Here is a 23,655-nt window from a genome sequence, read left to right as displayed (position 1 = left end):
GATGAGAGAAGGTGGTGAGGTAGCTCAGTGGGCAAAGGCTCCCACACTTGGTGACTGCGCTCGCTCAGGCCCTGCTACCCACACAGTGGAAAGAAAGAACAGAATCCCACAAGCTGTCCTCTGACCTCAACATGTGGGCCATGCACACACCTTCCCACCCCCAGGCCCCCACCCAAAACAAAGTCATGCAAAATGACTTAAAAAAGAAACAAAACATTGTTAGGGGCATTGGTAGGTCTTTACACAAAGGGCATTGGCAGAGTCACACCACAGCTGAGAATCCTGCAATCTCTCCTCTAACCATAGCTGTCTTCACAGGGCTATATCAGGAGACCCTTAAAGGAAGTCAAGAAGAATATCTTACTATGCCACCGCCAAATGTCTATGAAAAGTCACAACCTTGATGCTGTTATTTCAATGTTCTCAAAAAGAAAAAAGGAACCAGTCAAGACCAAATTCTTCTAAAGTCACCCCAAACTGTTGGGTCTTGAGGAATGAACCTGAGATCCAAAAACAGAGCCACAAGGCTCTGGAAGAGAGCCCTCCAGTCTCGCCTGAGCTCTGGACAGTTCCATGCCATAAGTTCAGCAGGCAGAGCCCAGAACACATTTGCCTTGGCCACTGTTGGCCAAGCCAGGGCTTGCTACAGGGCCCTTGATGCAGATGCTCGGAGACTGCCAGGTGTGGGAGGTGCAGGTGACAGGAGCCTGAGCTATCACAACTGAGGAACTCCAGCTCACAGGCTGCTTCCAGGCAGCAGGTGCTCAGAAAGGGCCACCCAGGAGGAGCTGACAGGAAGGGCGGGGCCACCAGGGCAGAGGCTCACTATAAAGTCTGAGAAACAAAGTTGCACTCAGAAATCAATGCCCTCCATGGTCCCTCTGGGGCCCCTTTCTCAAGTCCCAGCTGAAGAGTTCTCAATGCTCAGGACAGAGCTGCCTGGTGGGAGATGCCCCCACGGGGGACTTCTGAGTCACAGCCTCACCCGGCCTCACATGCTCATAACTATTTGTGTAAAGAAGAGGGAAACCACCAAGCACTAATTAGAAAGACGGAGCTGTTGTGTTTTCCTCCCGATCACCTTATCTTCTTTACTCAGTTCTTGAGGGCTCAGCTATTAAAAGAAATTAAGTAATTCATCAAGCCCATTTCAATTACCTGCTGCTGATAACATCAGATTACAATTAGCATCTACAAATGAACCAAGTGCCAACTGCCAGGCTGAAGCATAAGCTAATTTACTGCTAGGCTCTGCCTGCTGGAGACACCACTCCGGGACCTGGCAGCAGGCGCCTATCCATTATTCCAATGGCAGCTTGTGCAGTGTCCTGCGGGCCCAGAGCACACTCTGACCGGGACGCACACTGCCCCACCCACCTCTGCTGGTGTTACACTGTGTCTGACAGCGAGTCCTGGCACCTTTCAAGCAGCAATGTCTGGACAAGCAGAGGCACAGAGCTTGACCCAAAGGAGCAAGAGAATATTATTCGTATTTATCAGGCACTGGTAGGGGTTGGGGAAGCCTGGTGCATGTTTTGGGATTGAATCATTCTCCATAAGTCCTCCAGCACGCCATCAGAAGACTGTTTTAGTTAGAGATCTCTGTTCCTTATTTCTCCTTTTAACAGGGAAGGGGCAGTCTTGTTCCTTCTCTTTGATGTTGGGGGAAAAAATCTGTCTTAGAGCCTGGGAGGTATTAATTCTTTTATATTTACAGTTTTTCTTTCCATCTTCAGGTGAGAACCAGAGGTGTGTGGTGACTTCCCACACCAGGCTTGGATAATCTGCCCAGTCTGGTCTCTTCTCACTTAACTGGCTCTGCCCAGAGGCTGGTGGTGGCTACATCACAGTGCAGAGCTGTCTGCGGATTTCCCCTCTGTGACCTGATTCTGGCTGGCTGGTAGCTTCTCTCTGCTCACACAGCGTTACAGTGAGGATTGATGAATTCTCTGAAAGGCATGGCCCAGCACAGGACATCGTGAGACGCTTCTCTAGGGCAGGAGGCATCTGCAGTGGCTTTGGTCCTGGGGAAGGCTTGCTGCCTTGCAGCTGGGCAGAGCAGGGTCATTGCTCCAGGCTGGTCTATAACCTAGCTCACTCATCTTTAGGCTGATGGGTGTGGCGTGTGCCCCATAGCTGCAGCCTATCCAGCGATGCTCCTGTTGGGATGGAAAGTCTGACAGATGAGCTCTGAGACCCAGACTCTTAACCAATTCTGACTCTTGACCTTAGCAGAGTCACAAAGCCCCTTACTCCTGGGATACTTGTAAGTGACAAAAAGTTCTATGAGACACAAGTGTGAGTTCACGCTACCAAGCCAAGGGCTTCCAGTGAGGTCTCACAGGCTGCAACAGGAGACACGCTTTGAATATGTCTCTGCATGTCATTCTGAGGATTTCCAGAGAAAAACACTCAGTGGATCTCGATTCATTACTGCCTGTAGACATACCTATAAAGCCGGACCTCGTTCCTCTCGACGAGAATCCAACATACAAATCGAGATATAAAAAGCATGGAAGAGGATGACTGTCAGCAGCATTTTCCCTACAGAATAATTTGTTATAAGATCCTCCAGAATTTCAAGTTGACCTTGTTCTTCGTGATCATTTTCTTCATCAACTTACTTAGCAGTCTCTGATGCTAAGGTGCAGTGTGTGCATAAGCGGTGTGTCACTAAGGAGCATGGTGTGTGTGTGTGTGTGTGTGTGTGTGTGTGTGTGTATGTGTGTGTATGACGTGCGGATGGTATGTCACAGCATGGGAATTCAGAATCTTCTGGTTCAGACTGCCAGGATTTTGTTTTCAAATGTCATCTTTAGGAGCTTTGTTTGAGCAACTTTTTGTAGACTCCAGAAACAGCACAGAAGACAGACACAGTTTTGGTCGCCATTGTTGGGTGGGGAACAACACTAACCTCACACTTGCTAACAAGACTCCCAGAAAAGATTATGAACGCCAGGCTGAGGACGTTGTCCTTTAAACGAAGGAATGAAAAGGCAGCATGATTTTTCTCTATTTCTATTCTCAATGCCCTGTTTGTAGTGTGTGGCCCAGAGAAGCTCCATACACACCTAGAGGCTCCTGGGGAGAACCACGCTGACTGTTTCTACTTAGCAGAAGAGGGCAGGATCCACCCTGTACCTGAGGCCTAGCAGGATGTGTGGTGTGAAGCATAAATGAGCTAGTTTTCTCGCCCTTTTACCCCCAAATAAGTTACTGCCTCGACAAAAGATGTCTTTAAATGAGAAGGGAGAGTTATTTTCCAGACGGATTATTGGACGGCTGACAGACCTCCTTGTTGGAGTTTCCTGGTTACACTTTATCCCAGTGAGAGGAGAGGCAGCTCTGCCTGGCTTCCCAGTCAATGAGAACATCTGTGTCAACTGGAACTGGATGACATTAATCGGGACATCACTCGAGCCACCTAGCCCACAGTGCGCCATTGGTTTGATTTCAAAGCACCTCCGTTAGAACCACCAGGACCCTCCAGGTGACAGACACATTGTCCTATAAGTACAGCTATTTGGCGTGAAAAGCCTGAAGAGGTTTTCATCAGCCCTGATTCACAGGATGAGGTTACTCACACAGCATCCAGGCTGTCTGGCTGCTTACAAGAATCCCAAGGGTCGCAACCGACTCCTTCAAGTGAGAAGCAGGTGACAGGTATTAGCCCATCTCTCCACCAGCTCTACAGTGTCCCTAACAGACACCACAGCTGTGATGGAAGATCTCAGTGACCCAAGCTCACAGCCCTCAGCTTCCTTGATATAAAAATTAGACCCATCACATCCTGAAGCTCTCTTCTCTCTGAGCTCCACCTGGTCCCTTCCCCATGGTACCTGACTCAGTCTTCCTGACTGTCCTTCCTTCCCGTCCTCTCCATGTTACCTTGACACCTGTTTGTCCTTCTTATTCATCAATGGTTCTTAAAGTGGGAGAAGTCACTATGGGGGTGGGGCAGAAAACTGAGCTCACAAGAGCCCTGCCCAACCCTTTCCCTCCTCCAGTTTCTATCCAACAGCATCCATGATCTCCAGCTCACCCTGGCAGAGCTTTGTTTCCAGTCTTACTTGCTTGTTCTTAGCCAAATGCACCGAGAGCCTACTCCATGTAAGGGTCCCATGTATGGACACAGACCACAAAGCACAAAGCAGCTCCTATAGCCCGTGGACTGTAGTGCCTTGGAGGTGACTGTGTGGCTCCACATGTAAGAGTGATTACAACTGAACAGAACAGAAGAAGAGACAAGTGTTTCAATAGTTCTAGGGTTCACACAAAGGCAATATCTGACTATAAAGAGAGGTCATAAGCAATGGATGGGATTGGGGGTCGTTCTGATGTAGCAGGTGAACTCCAGACACACACACACACACACACACACGGAGAGTGAGGAGAGAGAGAGAATGAGACAGAGACAGCTGGAGGAAGAACACAGAGGAGTCGGGAAAGCAAGGCCACAGTGGGAAACGCTGAGATCAGAAGGGTCCATCACAGGTATGGTGTTCAGGGCAGGAATAAAGACAGAAGACTTCGTGTGACTGACCATTGTGTGGACACAGAACACTGCAACCAACAAGTGGTGCTTGAAAATGAGCCCAGTTCCACTGTAGAGGGTCGAGGGGGCATGGATGAAAGGCACGGAAGAAGAGCCCAGCAGCTGGGTTCTTGCAGCACACTGGGCAATCGGGAAGGGGCAAAGGGCGAGAACGTTTAAGAGAATCTTCCCTCGGCAGCTTAGACTGACAGTCAGCTGAAGCAGGGAAGGAGGAAAGAAACTGATATTGGTTTGCAAAGTCAGGACAGTGTGGTAGGCTGATCAGTGTCCCCCACAATCCTTCCCTAGAGAGTGTGACAGTCACCTTCCATGGCATGGGGAGGTCACTCTGATCTACTAGGCAGGCCTGACAGGAACATAGCTGTCCCTACTGAAGAAAGCTGTTAGCCTGGGGTAGGACAGAGGACAGTGTGGTTTCAGAGTCAGTCAGACACTGTAGTGGCTACTGCATTTCAGAGGGATGTGAGGGTGACCAGTGGAAGGCGGGAAAGACCAAGAAGCATATTTTCTGGGCCACTACAAGATGGACTTGCCTTTAGCCCAGTGGAACTGATTTCAGGGTCTTAGCACCAACGCAGCTGTGTGAGAACTCACTCAAACTGCTTAAGTACCGGTCACACAGCACTTGGTGACATCAGCCTCTGTGCTGGTGTACAGGGCTGCAAGGGGGGCCATCAGCAGCAGCTCAGCAAAGCCTGAGTGGTCGCTGTCAGAAAGCCAGGGTTCACGTTTGGCTCGGTTGATACTGAGCATCCATGTGGGGTGAGAGGCGTGGGGCATCCTGACACGGGAAACAGAGGGAAGGTAAGAAAGAAGAGAGTTGGAAGCAGTGTGCAGAAATCAGGAGTCAAGGGTTGGGGTGATAAACAGAAACAGACAAAGGTTAGAAATGAGACAAGGATCCCCACCTGGAGGGAAGGGAGCCGCCGTGACATGGAGAAGGAGAGGCTGGGGAGAGAAGCTGAGTGAAGCTGGGGGTGGGGGACAGGATTGTGATGTGACCCCACTCCACACATGGGACAGGGTGCAGCCACTGAGACTTCACCCACAGACGTCTGTGTCTGTGCATGTGGTAAGGGTTCTGAAAGGTTCTACCAGGCCACTAACAGCTAATGCTGGGTGTGAGGCAGATAAGTCACACGAATGGGCAGTGTCCTTTTTCCTATTTTATTCAATTTTGTGAAAACTTTTTCCACACAAGTTTACCTCACTTTTGCAACTTAAAACAAAACAAAACAAAACAAAACAAAACAAAACAAAAACCTTTAATCTGCACAAAGACCAGTCAAGAAGGATGGACAGCATTCTGCACAGAACAGGGTTGGGGGACTTCAGTGGCTGCCACATGAGTCAAATCAGAACCTCAAAAGGCTCCCAGCTCTGCCTGAGGAGACTGCTGGTGAGCCCCAGGGAGGGGAAAGGGTAAAAGCCAAATTGTTGAGGTTAAAAATGAGTAGGGGCTTCCAGCACGGGGCAGCAGCCTTTCCTCACAGCCCAAGCTGCTATAGATTACCACACAGGGGTGGAGACAACGGAGGATGTAGCCAAATGTACCATGAGTGCTGGAGAGCAGGAGCAAGCCAGCGAGTGGTGCTCCTCCACGGCCTCTGCTTCAGTTCCTGCCTCCAGGTTCCAGCCCAGACTTCCCTGGATGAGGGACTACAGGCCATATGATGAGATAAACCCTTCCCTCCCTAAGTTTCCTTTGGTCAAGGTGTTTAGTATAGCAGGAGAATTCCTAACTGTGACAGTCTCTGAATATCAAAGCTGCAGAGAAAGGCTTCCCCTGACACCCACCAATAGGAAGAAGCCAACTGCAGCCAAGTCAGCTGCCTGGGAGAGCAACGCCATCACACCTGAGTTATCAAGATAGATATGTCAGGAGGCAGCTCTTCTGCAGATCACCCCCACAGTGTGATATACTCCTGTGTTAGTTACTGCATAGTGTGCTGATACTAAAAATGACAGGTAATCAACTAACAGCCACGGCTACACTAAAACTAGTGAATTATACACTTTAAACCTCACAGTATGAGCATATCCACCAAACTGAAGAAGAAGGGAAAAAAAGCAATCAATAGGGCCTAACCTCAAGACAACTCACATGGATATAGCTGTCAAGGCTTTAAAAGCACACACCAAATCTAGACTCAGCTATGTCAATGGAAAAAATACGCAGCACAAATGAACACCTAAAATCTTAGTCCTGAAACCTGAAAGGCTAAAGAAAAAAAAAATAAAAGAAAATTCTAAACCTAAAAAATACAATATGCATTGTAAAGTTCTCTTCTGCAGGAAACAGTTGGGTCTAGGTCTCTGGGCACAGCTGGGATGTTTGCCCAAGGGAGCATCGTGGCTCTGCTGCCAGTGTGGTTAATCTTGGGGACTTGGGGTCATATGGTATAAACGGAGGTCCCCCATGAACATGGCCAGCCACATCTGTATGCACAAGGCTCAGTAACAAGAGGATATCACGACGGATGAACCTTTCTGGCTGTTAACTCTGAGAACTACCAACATTTGCTATTGCTCTGGAGAACTGGTGCTGCCCACAGACCCAGTGGGGAGAAACGACAGGTCCCTGCAAACTAAACTATTCTAGGGCTCCTCCACAGGCTAACACACACACACACACACACACACACACACACACACACACAGAGTCTGCCAAGTCCCTACCCCATACCCCTCAGCAAATCATTTAATTATACAGGGAAATAATCTACAGTTAACATAAAACATCTGATCTCAAGCCAGCCGTGGTGGCACGCGCCTTTAATCCCAGCACTTGGGAGGCAGAAGGAGGCGCAGATTTCTAAGTTTGAGGCCAGCCTGGTCTACAGAGTGAGTTCCAGGACAGCCAGGGCTACACAGAGAAACCCTGTCTCGAACCCCCACCACCACCCTCCCCCCCAAAAAATATCCGCTCTCTTTTCCTGAGTTGTCTTTACTTGTTTTGATATAACGAGTGCACACTGGCTGTGGTAATGTGGGGGACCTCCCAGGACAGGTCTCTAGCGTGCAGTTTCCCTGTGAGCTGATGAGACACAAACTGGTCTCCATGGACACTAACTCTCCTTTGGCTCTTTTTCTCACAGGTGATACACCTCTTTTCTAAGGCCTATTATCTGACAGTAACATGCCCACTCCTTTGGTATGTACCTTCCTTTGGTATTTCTGTGGTTCCTATTTATTTATTTATTTATTTATTTATTTATTTATTTATTTATCTTATTTAATGTGTCAGGTGCAAATGACACAGAATTAAGCAATGATTTTTTTCTGTTTTTATTTTTAAAAATTGTTTTATTATATACACATGAGTGTTTTGCCTGTATGTGTGTCTGCACACCATGTGTGTGCCTGGTACCCATGAAAGCCAGAAGAGGGTATCCGGTCCCCTGGAACTGGAGTTTGAGATTGTGAGCCACCACGTGGATGCTGGGAAACTGAACCCAAGTCCTCTGCAGGAGTACCCTGTGCTCTTAACTACTGAGCCCTCTCTCTAGCACTTCTTTGTGGCTGTTTCTTTTAGTATTTAATATTACCATTCAGCTGTCGGGTTTGGGGCCACCCTCCTTTGGCCTCGCTCCATGGTTTGTCTCCTCTGCTTGCTTGCTTGCTTGTTTGGTAGCTGAATCCTTTTTCAGTGTTTTTCTTGGGAGTTCCTCACAGTTTGGAGTCTACGTTGAGCTAACACTAGAGCGTGCGCTCCCTGTGAGATCCAAGTATACCTGGCAGATGCATCTGCTCCCACCTGCTGTATCCCTTGCTGCAGCTGCCACACTATTACTGTACCTGGGTTATTCTTAAATATGGTATTATATTTTTGTTTTAAACAGCCACCTTAATTACTTAAGAGGAAAACAATGTCTTGTTTATCCATGTATTTACCATTTCTGGTACTCTCTTTCTCTCCTAAATACCCGAGCCTCCATATGGTATCATTTTTCCGTCTGTCCAAAAGACTTTATTCAATATTTCTTACAGTTCTCCGCCAGTGATGAGCTCTTCACAGTGGTACACCTGAAGTACATGGTGTTTGCCTTCATTCCTTTTAATTTGAGTTTGAGACAGGACTTGCTCTGAAGTCCTGGGTGAGCCTTGCCTGCTGGGTACTGGGATTATAGGCACACGTACACAGCTCACCTTCGTTCTGGAGGAATAGTCTCGCTGGGTTGAGGCAGATTTTACTATTTCGTTTAGCACCCCTTTAATCCAAGCACTTGGGAGGCAGAGACAGAGGCAGGTAGATCTCTATGAGTTTGAGGTCAGCCTGGTCTATGTAATGAGTTCAGGACCAGCCAAGGTTCAAGAGTAAGACCTTGTTTTAACCCTGCAACCCTGCTAGTTGTCCCTCCTTTGTTTCTGATAAAGACTCGGGGGAAACACCGTTTTATTTCCTTGACTGCTTCTCAGATTTCTCTCCCACAAGGCCAGTTGAAGCAGTTATATTATAATATGTCCAGATGCGGCTTAAATTTTCTTTCTTCCAGTTTTTGAATCTGCATCTATCAGATTATTTATCGTGTGTGTGTGTGTGTGTGTCATTTTATCTAAGATTCCATCAAATGTAAGGAATTTTTAGCTATTTTGATATCTTGACCCATTCATTATGCTTTGTATCCAGGAGATCTGGACCACGGTTCCCTTCCTGTTTTTCATCTTCTTTCTTTATTCATAGGTTTGGAAAATTTTGTTAGTTCTCACACACACACACACATACACAATCAAAATTTACCAAGTCAGGGCCAAAGAGACAGACAAGTGGACAAACTGTTTAGGGCACAAGTGAGAGGGTTGGAGTTTGAATCCCCACTGACCATGCGAACTCTCGTTACCTGTGGCAGCCTGCCAGAGGCATTGTCCCAGTGCTCAGGTGTGGGACCGTGAAAGGCAGCCTGTTTTGGTTGAGCAAAGCTTGCTCTGGAAACCCAGTAGAAAACTCTACAAGGGACGGAACAGTGAGCCACATTCCCAGACATAGGCGCCTGACCCCACTGAGCCCCCAACTCCACAATCCTGTAACTATAGGTCACACAATGTCCCAAGCTCCTGGCAGTCTGGCTAGACTCCACCCTCACAGTTACCTGACAATAGCCAGGTATGCTTCTCCTCACAGTTATCCTGCAACTGCAAGATAGCCCAGCCCACTAATAAAAGGGGCTGCTTGGCCCTTCCTCTCTCTCTTAAGCTCTTACCTTTCTTACTCTCATTTCTAGCTCTCCTTCTCCTCCTCCCTTCACCCTTCTCTCTACATGGCCATGGGCAACCTCTCCTTTTCTACCTTTTCTCTTTTTCTCTGCCTTTCTACAATAAAGCTCTAAAACCATAGACTGTCTCTGCTCATCAAGGCATGCATCTAAAGAGCTGCGTCTAACCTCCCGCTAGAGAGCCTTCCTGCGCTCCAGTCACGGACCAGACCAAGGACTCTCAACTGTGTGGGAATCACCCAGTACCCCCTCTGCCCCTGCCCTCTCCTCCCTTTGGCCCCGGAGCTGCCCCCAGGCCCCCACTTTGTTCTCAGCTCATCTGAGCTGTCCAGTGACTGTTCACCCCCCTCCCCATGAACTGGGGTCCATGGCTTCACACAGCCAGACACCCACCGGGGGCCACATGGAGAGCACACGGCAGTCCTCCACATCCACCTGCCCAGAGCACTGGAACTCTGGTGGGACATGGGTTGTCTCCCATTTCCTTTATTCCCCCACACCCACTGCCCCACGCTTGGGAGGCAGAGGCAGGCTAGCTAGAGGAACCAGATCAGATTAGTGAGTTCTGGGTTCAGCTAGAGAGCCTGCCTCTACTTGTAAGATGGCAATGAGAACACCCAATGTCAACCTCTGGATTCTATGCACACCACATACAAGAAAGTGCCAGGTTTCCTGCCATCTCATATGGGCCATTAGGGATTCAGAGACCAATCCAGGCATCCGTCAGACCCCCAACCCCCGTGTTAGCTGTTCATGAGTAGGACTAGAAACCCGCCAAGCCCCTGGGATCTGCTCTCTGCACATCCAACCTCGTGGCTCTGGGGTGACAGGCTTGCACGACTACACCCATGCTGCTCACCAAGCGCTCACCCACCGAGCCACATCCCTAGCACAGTGCTTTGATTACTGAATTCCTTTTTCTATACAGTGCTGGGAATTGATCGGTGGACCTCGTGCATACTTGACAAATGACTGACCACTAAGCTCTACCTACCCCAAATAGTTTAAAATTAAACAAATGGACCAAAGAACAATCACAAATGATCTTAAATGTTTTCCAGTTCAGTGGACGTGGAAACATAATATAGAAATCATGAGATGGACAGAGCACTGTTCACAGGCCATGTAAGACCTTCACGTGACTGCCCTGACAAGAGGAGGCATAGCCACAGGTTTAAGTTCTGAGCTTGGGTAGCTAAAGCAAGGAGGACTCAGGTGAGGAGGGAGAAGAATATTATACAAGGTGCAGCAGAAACAAATGGAATAGCAGACATGCACAGCCAAAGGACTAACTACAGCAGAGTCCGCCTTGTAGACATTGGTAAATTTCCAACCAGAATGATCTAGAAAACCGTCTGTGTATGAGGAATGGGTATAGCCTGACTCCGTATGAGTGGTAACGAGGACAGCCCCACATAGCCGTCCAGTGTTACAAGAATGATAAAGGAGTTACTAAGGACTTTGGGTCTTGGATTGAATGACTCAGATAATCTGGAAAACACAACTTGCCAAAGCTAACACAATGTGAAAAGGAAAATCTGCCTAGTCAAGACACACAGCCTCCTCCACTAAGGATGGGGCCCTCTTCCCCGCTGCACACCTCTCCTCACTCCCTCATGTCATTACTTCCAGGCTTCAGCTCTCAAGCACAGCCATGACTAGACTGCATGCCATTCTGCCCCCATCCTCTAGCCAGGCGCTGATGCTAAACCCCTCAGACCCACCAACCTGTGGCAGCCCATCCTTTCTTTCACATCCTCTTCACCACAAAGACGGCTCCATTTTGGGCCAAATTTCAACTCTGGGGATGGTCTGCCTGGGTGTAAACTTTGTGAATAGGCTTCCCAGGGTGTCCTACCCTCAGGCTCGCCCTCCTAGGAGTTTCATGGCAGCACATAAGTATGTGGCCTTTAATGGACTATAAACAGGATATAATAAGAATATATATATATATATATATATATATATATATATATATATATACACACACACACATATATGGATGCGTGATGTAATCTATAAACTAGTATAAGATATGAAAAGAGGCAGAGCCACAGAGGCAGGTAGACGAGCGCTGATGCTCTGTCCGCACATATTTTCCAACTATATTATTAGCTCTTCAAACATACAAAGCTTATGGGAGTGCCATCATCCTTTAAACAAATTAATTACCCAGGACTAATCACACAGTGAGGTGTCAGTAGATACTGATCACTGATAGAATGAACACAGACAGCCAGGACCTTGTTAGTTCAGTTCTTGTCAGACTTTCCCAGACACGACGAACCTGGGGCCCACAAGTCGTATGCAGCCAACGAAAACTAGGAATACAGCCCCAATGAAAATACAGGCCAGGGGTGTGTGTGACTCAAGGGAACAGTTCTCAGGTGTGGACTCAGTAGATGACAACGCTGTGTCCTCCTGCAAGCCTAGACTCTTGTTCTGGTCTCAAGGCCCTCTTTAGACCCACCTGAGAAGCTGCAGGCCTCTACAGCATACGGCCACAGCATGGGTTTTACAAGGACTGCTGTTAGCAGCAGCCGAGGTGGAGGGAAGGGCAGGGGCATGCTAACATGGCGTTAGTGGAGATGGGGATGCTCCTGTGGCGTCTGAAGCTCACACAGGTACCAGTGTGGCCACCTTCTTACCCCTCATCCCACCTAATGAACCCCACCTACACTTCCAAACACAAGTGTATCTCATGTCACAGGCTTCACAAAAGTGCCCAGTTTCCAGTTACTGACGGGCCTCTCACCAGCCCTCACATTAAAATGTCCTGACAGCATCTGAATTCCAAACCAACTGTTGGCACGTCTTTGTTGCAGGTCTTTCACAAAATGATTTTGCATTCATACAAAGACTATCAACATTATTTCTGAATACACGTAATTATGAGGGGAAAGACACACTGTGGACTAATTCACCAACTAAAGTCGTCCCTGTTGTATTTTCTGCAGGCCCTTAAATCTCTCACAGCTTCCTGTTACCCCATGCTCCTCTCTCTGTTACACAGGTGCTCTGCTCTCTGGATGCTCTGTGTGTGTGCGTGTGTCTGTGTGTCTGTATGTGTATGTGTGTGTGTGTGTCTGTCTGTCTGTGTCTCCCTTCACTGCAGGGTTTTCTTTCTCAGGGCACAGAAGAGACAATGTACTTTGCAGTAGGCAGATTCAGGGGGTATGGCTGAAGGAAAGATACACAATGAATTCTTTAGAGCAAAAACACACAAGCTCCCCAAAAAGACAGTGACTACTCTAGCCATCTGCAGCCTAGGCTGCTGGCCCAGCGTCACACTGGCATGCCCTTACCCAGATTGGAGGATGCGCGGCCCTCTGCTGCCCGGTCCTTGAGGTCCTCTGCAATGCCCAGCTGCTGCTCGTGGTACTGTTTTGCCCTCTCCAGGTCCTGCATGCACCTGGCTGCATGGCCCAAGCCAGCGTAGGCTCGCATCTCGATGGGCTTCTCCATCAGCTCCTGCGCCAGCTCCAGCACACAGTTGTGGTAGGACATGGCCTTGTCAAAGTTCCTCCGGTAGTGGTAGGCGCTGCCCAGGTTGCTGTAGGCACGGGCCTCCTCGCGCTTGCTCCCCAGGTCCTTGGCGATCCGCAGGTGCTGTTCGTGGCACTGCACGGCGTTCTCAAAGTCACCCATGGCGATGTACACGGCTCCCATGTTCCCGAGTTCTCGGGCTTCAGAAAGGTCATCTTTGGACTGCTTGGCCAGGAGGACGCACTGCTTGTGACTGGCCAGCGCGTTGGGGTAGTCGCCGATGGCGGTGTACACGTGACCCAGGCTGCTCAGCGCTGACGATGCTGCCTGGAGAGGAAAGGCAAGGCAGAGAAGTGAGAAAAACGCCAGAAAAAAATGGCTTTGGCTTGTTTCTGCAGCTAAAACCTCAGAGCTTGTCTGGAACCCTCAATCGAGCTTTGAGCGGTCTTCCTCTCAGGAGGCCACAGAGCCGCACAGAACTGATAGAAAGAGCATCCCACAGTGAACTGCAAACGAAAGACAATGGCTTCCTAAGCAGGGGCTGCTGAAGTCGACCCCTCAGAAACAGGCAGTGCTTCCTGTAGCTTTCAACTGAAATCCCTAACAGTCATTGTTACTGCAGCCCTGTTAGTACCCCCTAGCCCCTGCGACTGAGGAGGAATGATCAGCATGGGGTGCTGGAGGACCCCTGTGGCCCTGTGCCCAGAGCTCCTGGTGCTCGGAGAGCCCACATGAAAGACGCTCTGTGCCTCTGTATGTCACTGTCCCAAAGCCAATGGCAGGCACTGAGGGGGTTACTTCTCACCATGACTTATAATCCCAGGAGCCAGGACCCTCCACTGTCCTATCCTACTCCCTCAGGTGACTTGTGGCTTAGACCTAGATCATAATCAGAGAAGGAATCCAGTCAACACCCCGGAACGGCAGCCCTGCTTGGCTGGCCCATGCCTCTCCTGCTCATTCGGGACTCCAGCTTTCCTTTACCTTCTGGAGTCTCTGAGCAATGGCCTCATAGGACAGGGAAGGACTACCTGCCACGACCCCATACACTGCCCACCAGCCATCTATGTCAAATCTTCAAGGTCTTAATGGGACCAGCAGTGTAGCTCGGCAGTAGAACACTCGCCTAGCAGGTACAAGGCCTCAAGTTCAATCCCACCACAGGGGGGAAAAAACCAGACTTAAATCAGAGATCTTAGTTGAAAACGACTCTGTGCTAGTATAGTACACAGGCACAGAGCAGATGGAAAACCAGAGCATCAAAGGAGAGGCTATGGGCTTCCCACCTCCTACTGGGTGCGTGCAGTCAGACTTGAGCGTTGGTTTCTAAGACGTTTGTGCGGAGATATAAAAGGAAGGTAATACTAGACCTTCTCTTCCCTTTATTCTCAAGCTTAGAAGCATGCATGCTTCCCCCCTCTGCTTCATTACGTGCCTGCCTGCAGCCAATTGACATGTGGCCCCCTCTCTTCATGTTGCTTCCACCTCTGTAACATGAAGGAGTGATCCTGGTCACGGGCCTCTGGCTAAAGGGTGACCGTGCTGCGGTGCCACCCCTATAGAGGAGGGGCCTTCCTTTATCAGATGTGTTCTGTCTTTTATTAATATTTCAGAGACACGAGTGATGTGTTTCCCTGTTTTCTTTGCTTTCTGAGGTAGCAGTCAGTTCCTGATAACAGGGGCTGGGACCATTTTCTTACAGTGCGTTTGAGTGGTGTGTTTGCAAAGTGAACTATTTTAAGTTGCCTTTCTCAGCACACGTGTTCCAACAAAGGAGTGTGAGCAGATGCAATTTCAGGTGTACCAGCTGGACCCTGGCCGAGGCAGCAGTGAGGTCACAAGGCAACGTGCTACTGAGACAGTGTTGGCCTCTGGGGTGGGGGGAGACAGAGGGGGTGCCATGCCAGCTATTGTACCACAGCTTTCTGCTGCTCCAACTGCACCAACACTCACCTATGCAATCTTTTCTTCATTTGCTGTAGGTCCTGGCCTCAGCTTCTTTTGTCTCCCTTTTCTGTCCCTTCCTCTTCGCAGGCTTCCTTTCTATCTGAACCCCACGCTCGAGGCCACTGCTTAGACTCTCACCTGCTATGGCCTGCTGTCCTTGTGGTAGGATGCACAGGCCCCTCTCTGGGAAGCCAGGCAGCACAGGACCAGACACACTGAGCTCAGCTATTCTAGTACCCTACCTCTGGGACTCGTAGCCACTGAATAGCTCTGAGCCTTGGTTTCCAGACAGACATTTCTACCTTCCACAGCAACAAGCCGGGAGCTGAGTGTTTTCAAATGTAGCCCCAAGCCCCTGTCAAATGTGTAATCCATAAATAATTCACTAGCTAGCTTCGAAGAATAGATCTGGTTGGAGGCAATGAGCCCTTGAACAACGCACAGACAGATTTATAAGGCTCAGGCAGGCACAGCACCCCAGGTGCCACTGTGCTTGGAAACTTCTGGTTTATGGCAACTCCAAATGAGGGCCCAGAGATCTGTGCTTCTGCTTCTTCATTTCTCTAAATGCTAGGAAGACGCAGGAGCTGCTTCACTGAAGCTCTCTGGGCATGAGGAGAGGAACAACCAGGCACCTCCCTCCAGGGTGTGGGGAAGGAGAATGGAATATCAGCCCTTCCCTGCTGGTCTCCCCTTAGTGTGCAGAGCTGCCAGGCAGTACTGCTCATGGTGATGTCCTACAAGCGCACATCTAGGTAGCACTATGTGATGTTCAGCACATGCTTCATGGCTCAGCACTGGACAAAACAAAACACAAACAAACAAACAAACAAACGAACAAGGCTAAGCACCAGAGTCATTTAACTTCATCTCATCTTCTGGATTTATAAAATGGTGCTAATAACAACACTGTACACACTTGGAAGGGCTGGGCTGGGATCCAACAGGCTCATGCCTGATCGTACCAGAGTAAATGATGCAGTGCTCTGTAAACTCATAACCAAGGTGTGTGGGCACTGATGACCCCAAGCCACTTGGGGCCGGGCTGTTACCAGGCAGCCACTTGGAGCAGCCGCCGCGAACGTCAGTAATCGCGGCCGAACATCTATATTCCTATCAGTTTCGCAGGAAATAAAATCTAGTGTTTTACAGTCCCCGGGCAAATAACATGTGATGGTATTTATCAGCCAAGTGTGTTTGAAATTAATCACTTGTCTTTGTTTCTACTCCTGAAGAATAAGGGTAAATCTGAGACAGTTTCAGGTTATTAAGGGGGGTACGAGGGCCCCCTGCCGCCTGAGAACGCCAGGCCCACTGCACACAGGCACTGTGTCTGTACTGAGGTTTGTGCTGCCTTTGTATATTGATCTCTCTGCAGTTTCTGTGCCAGAAAAGCAGCAGCTGCTTCCCACAGAGGGCACATCTGGGAACATCTGTATTTGAATACTAAAATGCAGCCAGAAAGCATCACTAACAAACTATCTGGCAGAGGAAGACAATGGCTTTCTCTTTCGATGTGATAGAAATGAGTTGCGTTTTTGCCAAAGCACAGCTCCGAGCTACAGGCTCTGGCACTGGGGCCGGCCACCCTGTCACCCTGACAAGCTTCATGAGGCCCGAGCTAGAGCTAGAAATGTATTCACACATCAACCCATTTTCAAGGGTTTTGAGTTTGAGAAATAAAATAAGGTTTAAGCTATCCAAACTAGAACCACACTGGTGACATGAACACTAAACACTGTCCTGACAATGCACACATTTACTCCTGTCCTTACAGTGTGCATTTTTCATAGTGGTTATAGTTTGCACGGTTACCTAAGGAATATTTGGTGTGCTTACCAATTGATTAATTGTATGTACTTGGGGAAATGGGGATTGTATTTGCAGTTAGTCGCAGAAATATTGATTCTCCCTTTTACTACCTAAGCCCACGTGGGTAAGGTATTCCCTGTGGCTCAGTGCTCATAAACCCGGGGCCTCAGTTAGGTACCAAAGCCCAGGGAAGGAACACAGACACATGGACAGGCTCTGGAATAAGACATAGGGCAGACTGTGAGGCTACAATGTATGTGGCAGACTGTGAGGCTACAATGTATATCACAGAACACAGAACTCCAGGTACCCCCTTCCCTTGTGAGACATATATATTAATACGTTGTAAGGCTTGGAAAGCCCACGTCAGGATTTGGCTGGTGCTTAAACTTGTAGGTTTTAGTTTCTTTTTAACTCCAACATACTTAGCATTAGTAATTTCAGAGATGTGCTAAGAGGGCCAGGTAACATATCACAAATCACAAAACCCTGCCACCACAGCTATCAAGACAGCAGAAGCAGCTAAACCCTGACAGGCAGCACCGTTTCCCTCACAAGCAGCAGGCAGCACCGTGCCCAGATTACTGCTCTGCAAATGTCTACCCGAACAGCTGCCCTTGTTTTAGGGATGGCTACGTCACTTGTCTGTGGCTGTGACTAAAGAACACCTGACACGAGGAGCTGAAGGGAGGAAGGATTAGTTTTGCCTTAAGGTTTGAGGTGATGTGGGTTTGAGGAGAACTCCACGGTGAGGGCACACTGCATCTGGAGTCAAGAAGCAGAGAGCGAGCAGGAAGTGGAGTCAGGCCCGCCCCAGTGACCCGCTTCCTCCAGTCAGGCTCCATTTCCTCAGGCTTTACAGCCTCCCAAATCACAGCCCCGTGGTTCCAGTCCTCGGGTGGCCGGCACACAAGAATTGATTGCTTGAGTTCACAAGGCCTTACCTCCAAACCAAAATAACACAGCCAAAGACTTTCAAACAGTTAATGGTGAAACGGTGGCGTTTATGAGGCCATCCATATGAGGCTGAGTTTGTCTGTAAAGCCACAAGACAAAAGATGAAACCAGAGATATACACATTGGTGAAAGAGGCCAGCCTGAGATGGCTCCTTTCTGCTTGCATCATTCAGGACCAGGCAAGCTTCAGAGTGAAGAAGTTCCTGGGGACAGTGAGTGGTGGCATAACGGGGTTTTAGGGCACTGAAACTGTTCTGTGTGATACAATAGCCGATACGTGACATTTACGTTTACAACACAGAGTGAGCCCTACTGTAAATGTCAACTTCAGCTAACAATACATCAATGCCGGCTCATCATTTATGAGATATATACCTTACAGAAGATGTCAATGAAGGGGAAGTAGGAGGTGACAGTGTGCAAACCCTATTTCCTCAGTTTTCTGCTCTAAAATAAGGCAGTAGATAGATAGATAGAACTTCCCCCCTTGGGGGTGGTGGGTAGTTCCAGGAAACAGAAACAGCTCAAACAGAGACAGGTTGGGCGAGTCTATACCTAGGGTGGACAATACAAGGCTTTTCCACACACCGCTTCATCTGATGATCATCATGTCAAACCTGACACGTGACGAGACAAATCTGTGTGCACAGAGGTGTGACATCCTAAAAGTACTAACAATACCGCTGGGCAGGGATACACGCGGCAATTCCATCCTGGTATCCATGGCTCAAGCTCTGCACAGAGAGCCCGGCACATGTGGCAGGAGGGAGAGCCACAGGCTAAGGAGAGCAATGCTAACTAACATGGCACCCGTGTTAGTACTGACAGAGGGCAGTGTCTTAGTCAGGGTTTCTATTCCTGCACAAACATCATGACCAAGAAGCAAGTTGGGGAGGAAAGGGTTTATTCGGCTTACACTTCCATGCTGCTGTTCATCACCAAAGGAAGTGGGGACTGGAACTCAGACAGGTCAGGGAGCAGGAGCTGATACAGAGCCATGGAGGGATGTTCTTTACTGGCTTGCCTTGCCTGGCTTCCTCAGCCTACTCTCTTATAGAACCCAAGACTACCAGCCCAGGGATGGTCCCACCCACAAGGGGCCTTTCCCCCTTGATCACTAATTGAGAAAATGCCTTACAGTTGGATCTCACGGAGGCATTTCCTCAACTGAAGCTCCTTTCTCTGTGATAACTCCAGCTGTGTCAAGTTGACACAAAAATAGCCAGTACAATTGACCCCTTGTCAACCTGATACACAAACACATCACTAGTAAGCCTCAACCCTTACATTCTTATTCATCCCCAAGATCTAAATAACTTTAAAAGTCCCACAGTCTTTACATATTCTTAAATTTTCAATCTCTTTAAAATATCCATCTCTTTTAAAATCCAAAGTCTTTTTACAATTAAAAGTCTCTTAACTGTGGGCTCCACTAAAACAGTTTCTTCCTTCAAGAGGGAAAATATCAGGGCACAGTCACAATCAAAGCAAAAATCAATCTCCAACCGTCCAACGTCTGGGATCCAACTCACGATCTTCTGGGCTCCTCCAAGGGCTTGGGTCACTTCTCCAGCCATGCCCTTTGTAGCACACACTTCGTCCTCTGGGCTCCAGATGCCTGTACTCCACTGCTGCTGCTGCTCTTGGTGGTCATCTCGTGGTACTGGCATCTCCAAAACACTGCGTGACCCCTTCAGTCCTGGGCCTTCAATTACAACTGAGGCTGCACCTTCACCAATGGCCTTCCATGGCCTCTCACAGTGCCGAGCCTGAGCTGCTCTGCATGACCCCTTCATGCCTTCAAAACCAGTACCACCTGGGTGACCCTTACACATTACCAAGTCCCACTGCAGAAGGAGTATAACCTTGCCTATCTCTGGAACACAGCCTCTTTGTGCTTTCAGAAAACACTCCCCAGAAGATGTCACCTCAACGATGCTGGTCTCTTCTTAATCACCGCTAATTTCTTAGCTCCAGCTAACCAGCATCAATAGTCCCAGTAATGCAAAGTTTTTGCTTTGGTAGTTCTGGTATCTTGTTAATCACAGCTGATTCTTCAGCCCCAGCTAACCAGAACTACAAAATCTTCACAATCAAAACAGCAATGGCCCTGAAAAGAGTCTTTAATTTTCCCTCTGAAATTTCACAAACCAGACCTCCATCTTCTGCACTGTTCTCAACATTATCTTCCAAGCTCCTACACATCTGACAGAGCTCTTAACAACGAATGGATCTTCAAGCCCAAAGTTCCAAAGTCCTTCCACAGTCCTCCCCAAAACATGGTCAGGTTGTCACAGGAATACCCCACTCTGATGGTACCAATTTGTCTTAGTCAGGGTTTCTATTCCTGCACAAACATCATGACCAAGAAGCAAGTTGGGGAGGAAAGGGTTTATTCGGCTTACACTTCCATGCTGCTGTTCATCACCAAAGGAAGTGGGGACTGGAACTCAGACAGGTCAGGGAGCAGGAGCTGATACAGAGCCATGGAGGGATGTTCTTTACTGGCTTGCCTTGCCTGGCTTCCTCAGCCTACTCTCTTATAGAACCCAAGACTACCAGCCCAGGGATGGTCCCACCCACAAGGGGCCTTTCCCCCTTGATCACTAATTGAGAAAATGCCTTACAGTTGGATCTCACGGAGGCATTTCCTCAACTGAAGCTCCTTTCTCTGTGATAACTCCAGCTGTGTCAAGTTGACACAAAAATAGCCAGTACAGGCAGTCCCTGGGACGTCTCTCCCCAGCCCGTGTGAAGCTGACTGGAGGTGGCTGTGTACCTGCCTCGGCTAACACACGTGATTGTCTCCCAGAAAACGGAGACAATGTGAGAGCAGGACACATCACCACATCCTTTCTTCCGTTGCTACAATTGTTCCATCTGAACTGATCCGCAAGTAGGAAGCATGGCAGCGTGTACGAGACCCTGGGCTCATCTGTAATGGACACAGAGTGGGCACATGAAAGGAGGCTCTGTTTTAAGCCACAGAAATACTGGGATTGCTTATTACCCCATGGCCCGCCGATCCTGACTAATACTCGGGTATAAACGAGTAACGTTACTCTCCAGGAGACATCCTGGGGAGAGTCAGCTATGAAAACTATCTAACGGCCCAGTTACGTGCCGGTGACATACGCTTCTGCATTGGAACTTTAGTCCTTTTTATAGGAAAACCACATTTGAGAAGAACCGGGCACCTAAATCAGCATTAGCTAATCTCTACAACCTTGTATGAATCTAGAGGCAAAGGTCAACCAGGCTTCTCCGAGCCATGGGTTTACTTCGGGAGAATCAATAGAAGTCAAGGCACGACAAGCCTGCAGACTGAACCCCGTTCTTCTGGGCTGTGTCTTAAATGACATGCACGTCTAATTTATGAAACATTAAGACTTGAGCACCTGAGGTGATAATGTGATTCTTATGGGGGGGGGTCAATGATGGTCGAGGGCTCCTGGGGTGTCACTCAGTGCTTGGAGACTGTCACCTCCTCCATCAGTGCCCATGACCCACCTAGTGACTGACTACTCCATGGCAAAACCTGTCCAGAATTCAGCGCCTCTGCCAGGCGGCTGGTGTGGCCTTATTTTAAGGAAAGCACCAAGCTAGCAGTACCACACTTCCCTCTTTTGTACCACTGGGAAGCTGATGGTCAGACCACAGGCTTCCCTTTTAATAGCCAGACAGAATATAGAAACGTGGGTCCACCGCCCTGGCTTCGGCCAGCGAGCTGACCCAAGCCTCATATCGAGCGTGGTGGCTCCCTCTCACACCCTGCTCTGGCTTCTATGCATGCTTCCTGGAGGAGAGCAAACAGCCTCAGAGACAGGAAGCTAGGCTGGGCCACATAGACGGAGGCGTGTGAGACCAACAGCCATTTTCATGCTGCCCGCAGCCCATGGCTGGTGTCAGGTTTATTCACAGTCGGTCAAATCAGACGGTCCCAAACTCCAAACCTCGACTTGGAGGAATATTACCCAATTATTGTATAAACAGTATGCAGATCTGACTGCCTTGCTAGCACAATAGTTGGTTTGAGTCTATACTCTGAGCTCACAGGGTCATTAGTAATAGTTACTGCCTCTCCATGGTAACCCGGCAGCCAGAGGACTTTCATAAAAATTATTTTTATCCAAATTATATTAGGGTTGAAAGAATAATATAATGTCACAAAGATCTATTACCTAGGCGTAAGAGCTTCTATCACAGGTGATGAATTATTTATAATGGCCAGCATTCTACGGCAATGTTTTCAAACGAAGGATTTGTAAATGTCCTTTGCAGATGCAAATGAACAGATTAATAAGGAAACAAGCTTTCTGATGTGAGAAGCCTGGATGACAGATTAGCTATTAAGAGCAATTTATAGGTCATAAGATACGAAAGCTGGCAAGAAACACTGCCACCGTCGGCTCTAGGAACAGTAAAACTGCATCTGGTTTCCCAGGGGTTTCCCGTTAGACATTTTAATTACACCAGAAAACTGCCAGGATTTATAATGATTTCATCTTTAGAAAACTTGATGCCCTGTGTAAACTTGATGTAACACATCATTTGGGCCACGGCTCAGAGCCGACAACTTCTGAAACAGCAGAGAGGACCTGACTTCTGGTGTCACCTCCGCATTCCACTCCCTCTTTCTCACTGTAGCTGCCTCTGCAGCCAGGCTACGCTAGGAGGGACTGCACAGCTTGTGGTGACCGTCAAGGCCAACACCCAGAGCTGCAGCGGCTGCTAGGGACTAGAGTGAGATGGGGTAGACACCAGATAGACCGGTCTCGGAGGAGCTTCCCATGACAAAGTTTGCTGGAGCGTGATGTTTTCAGTCCCATGCCATGGCTGCCAGACACCCTGCTCTTCAGTGGCTATAAAACGCTGTTTGGTAAGGGTTAGGATGTAACGGATCGCCCTCCAAAGGCAGTATTTACACTGTGTCATAAAACCTGGCTTTGGCGGGGTAAGATAGATGGAGGAATGTGGAGGAAGACAGATGGAAAACACACATGTACACGAGTGTCCCGGAAAGGGACAGCTTGTGTGCAGATGCTGGGATATGACAGGAGACCTGTAAATAGGGTGGAAAAGGACCTTAAGGAGGCAGAGAGGTGTTTTGGAATTAAACAACCGAGAACTTCTACTTCCATCTATGAAGGACCGTTACCAGGCCCTCCCACTAGAAGGGTCGGGTTGTAACAGTTGCAGAGCCCCCTATTAAACGAAAAGTTTCTGGATGCTCAGGAGCAAAGTCGGACCACCGCATCTCTCTGAGTGCTCGCTTACTGTAGCAGACTCACCCTCTGTCCCTAGGAATGATGATTCTGACCCACGTGCCAGAGCAAGAGACTAGAGGGTTTTAGAGCTGGAAGAGGTTTTATTTATACATCATCCACTCTACTGGTTTCAGGTGTCACCTGAACACACTAGCAGAAAGAACGTGGGATCTGAATGATTGAAGGTCTCGCTATTGTACTATACTTGCTTTGTAGATCAGGCTGGCTTGAACTTGGAGATCTGCCTGCCTCCTGAGTGCTGAGATTAAAGGTGTATGTCTCCACTACCTGGCAAATTTAAATGTTTTTTTAAAATAATGGTAACTAGTGAGGTCTGAAATGTTAATATTTAAAACATTGTTTCATTCTCTAAAATACTCAGTGCTATTTAGTGACAAAGTTAAACCTTAACAACTTT

At 48.5% G+C, this 23,655-nt stretch overlaps 1 protein-coding gene across 4 annotated transcripts in view; it reads right to left on the bottom strand.

Moving 5' to 3' along the window:
• Positions 1-23,655, bottom strand: part of Ttc28 (tetratricopeptide repeat domain 28) — a 408,048-nt gene that overhangs the window by 90,697 nt on the left and 293,696 nt on the right. For all 4 annotated transcript variants that reach the window (XM_029476931.2, XM_085837027.1, XM_029476933.2 and 1 more), the window contains one exon: positions 13,074-13,581. In XM_029476931.2, the coding sequence (XP_029332791.1) occupies positions 13,074-13,581 (508 nt within the window). The remainder of the gene's footprint in view (positions 1-13,073; positions 13,582-23,655) is intronic.

Source organism: Mus caroli, unplaced genomic scaffold (genome assembly GCF_978045245.1).
Source record: "Mus caroli unplaced genomic scaffold, Mus_caroli_1 scaffold_4, whole genome shotgun sequence".
Taxonomy (NCBI): domain Eukaryota; kingdom Metazoa; phylum Chordata; class Mammalia; order Rodentia; family Muridae; genus Mus; species Mus caroli.
The sequence above is the reverse complement of the archived record's forward strand: the minus strand, read 5'-3'. Positions and strand labels throughout refer to the sequence as shown.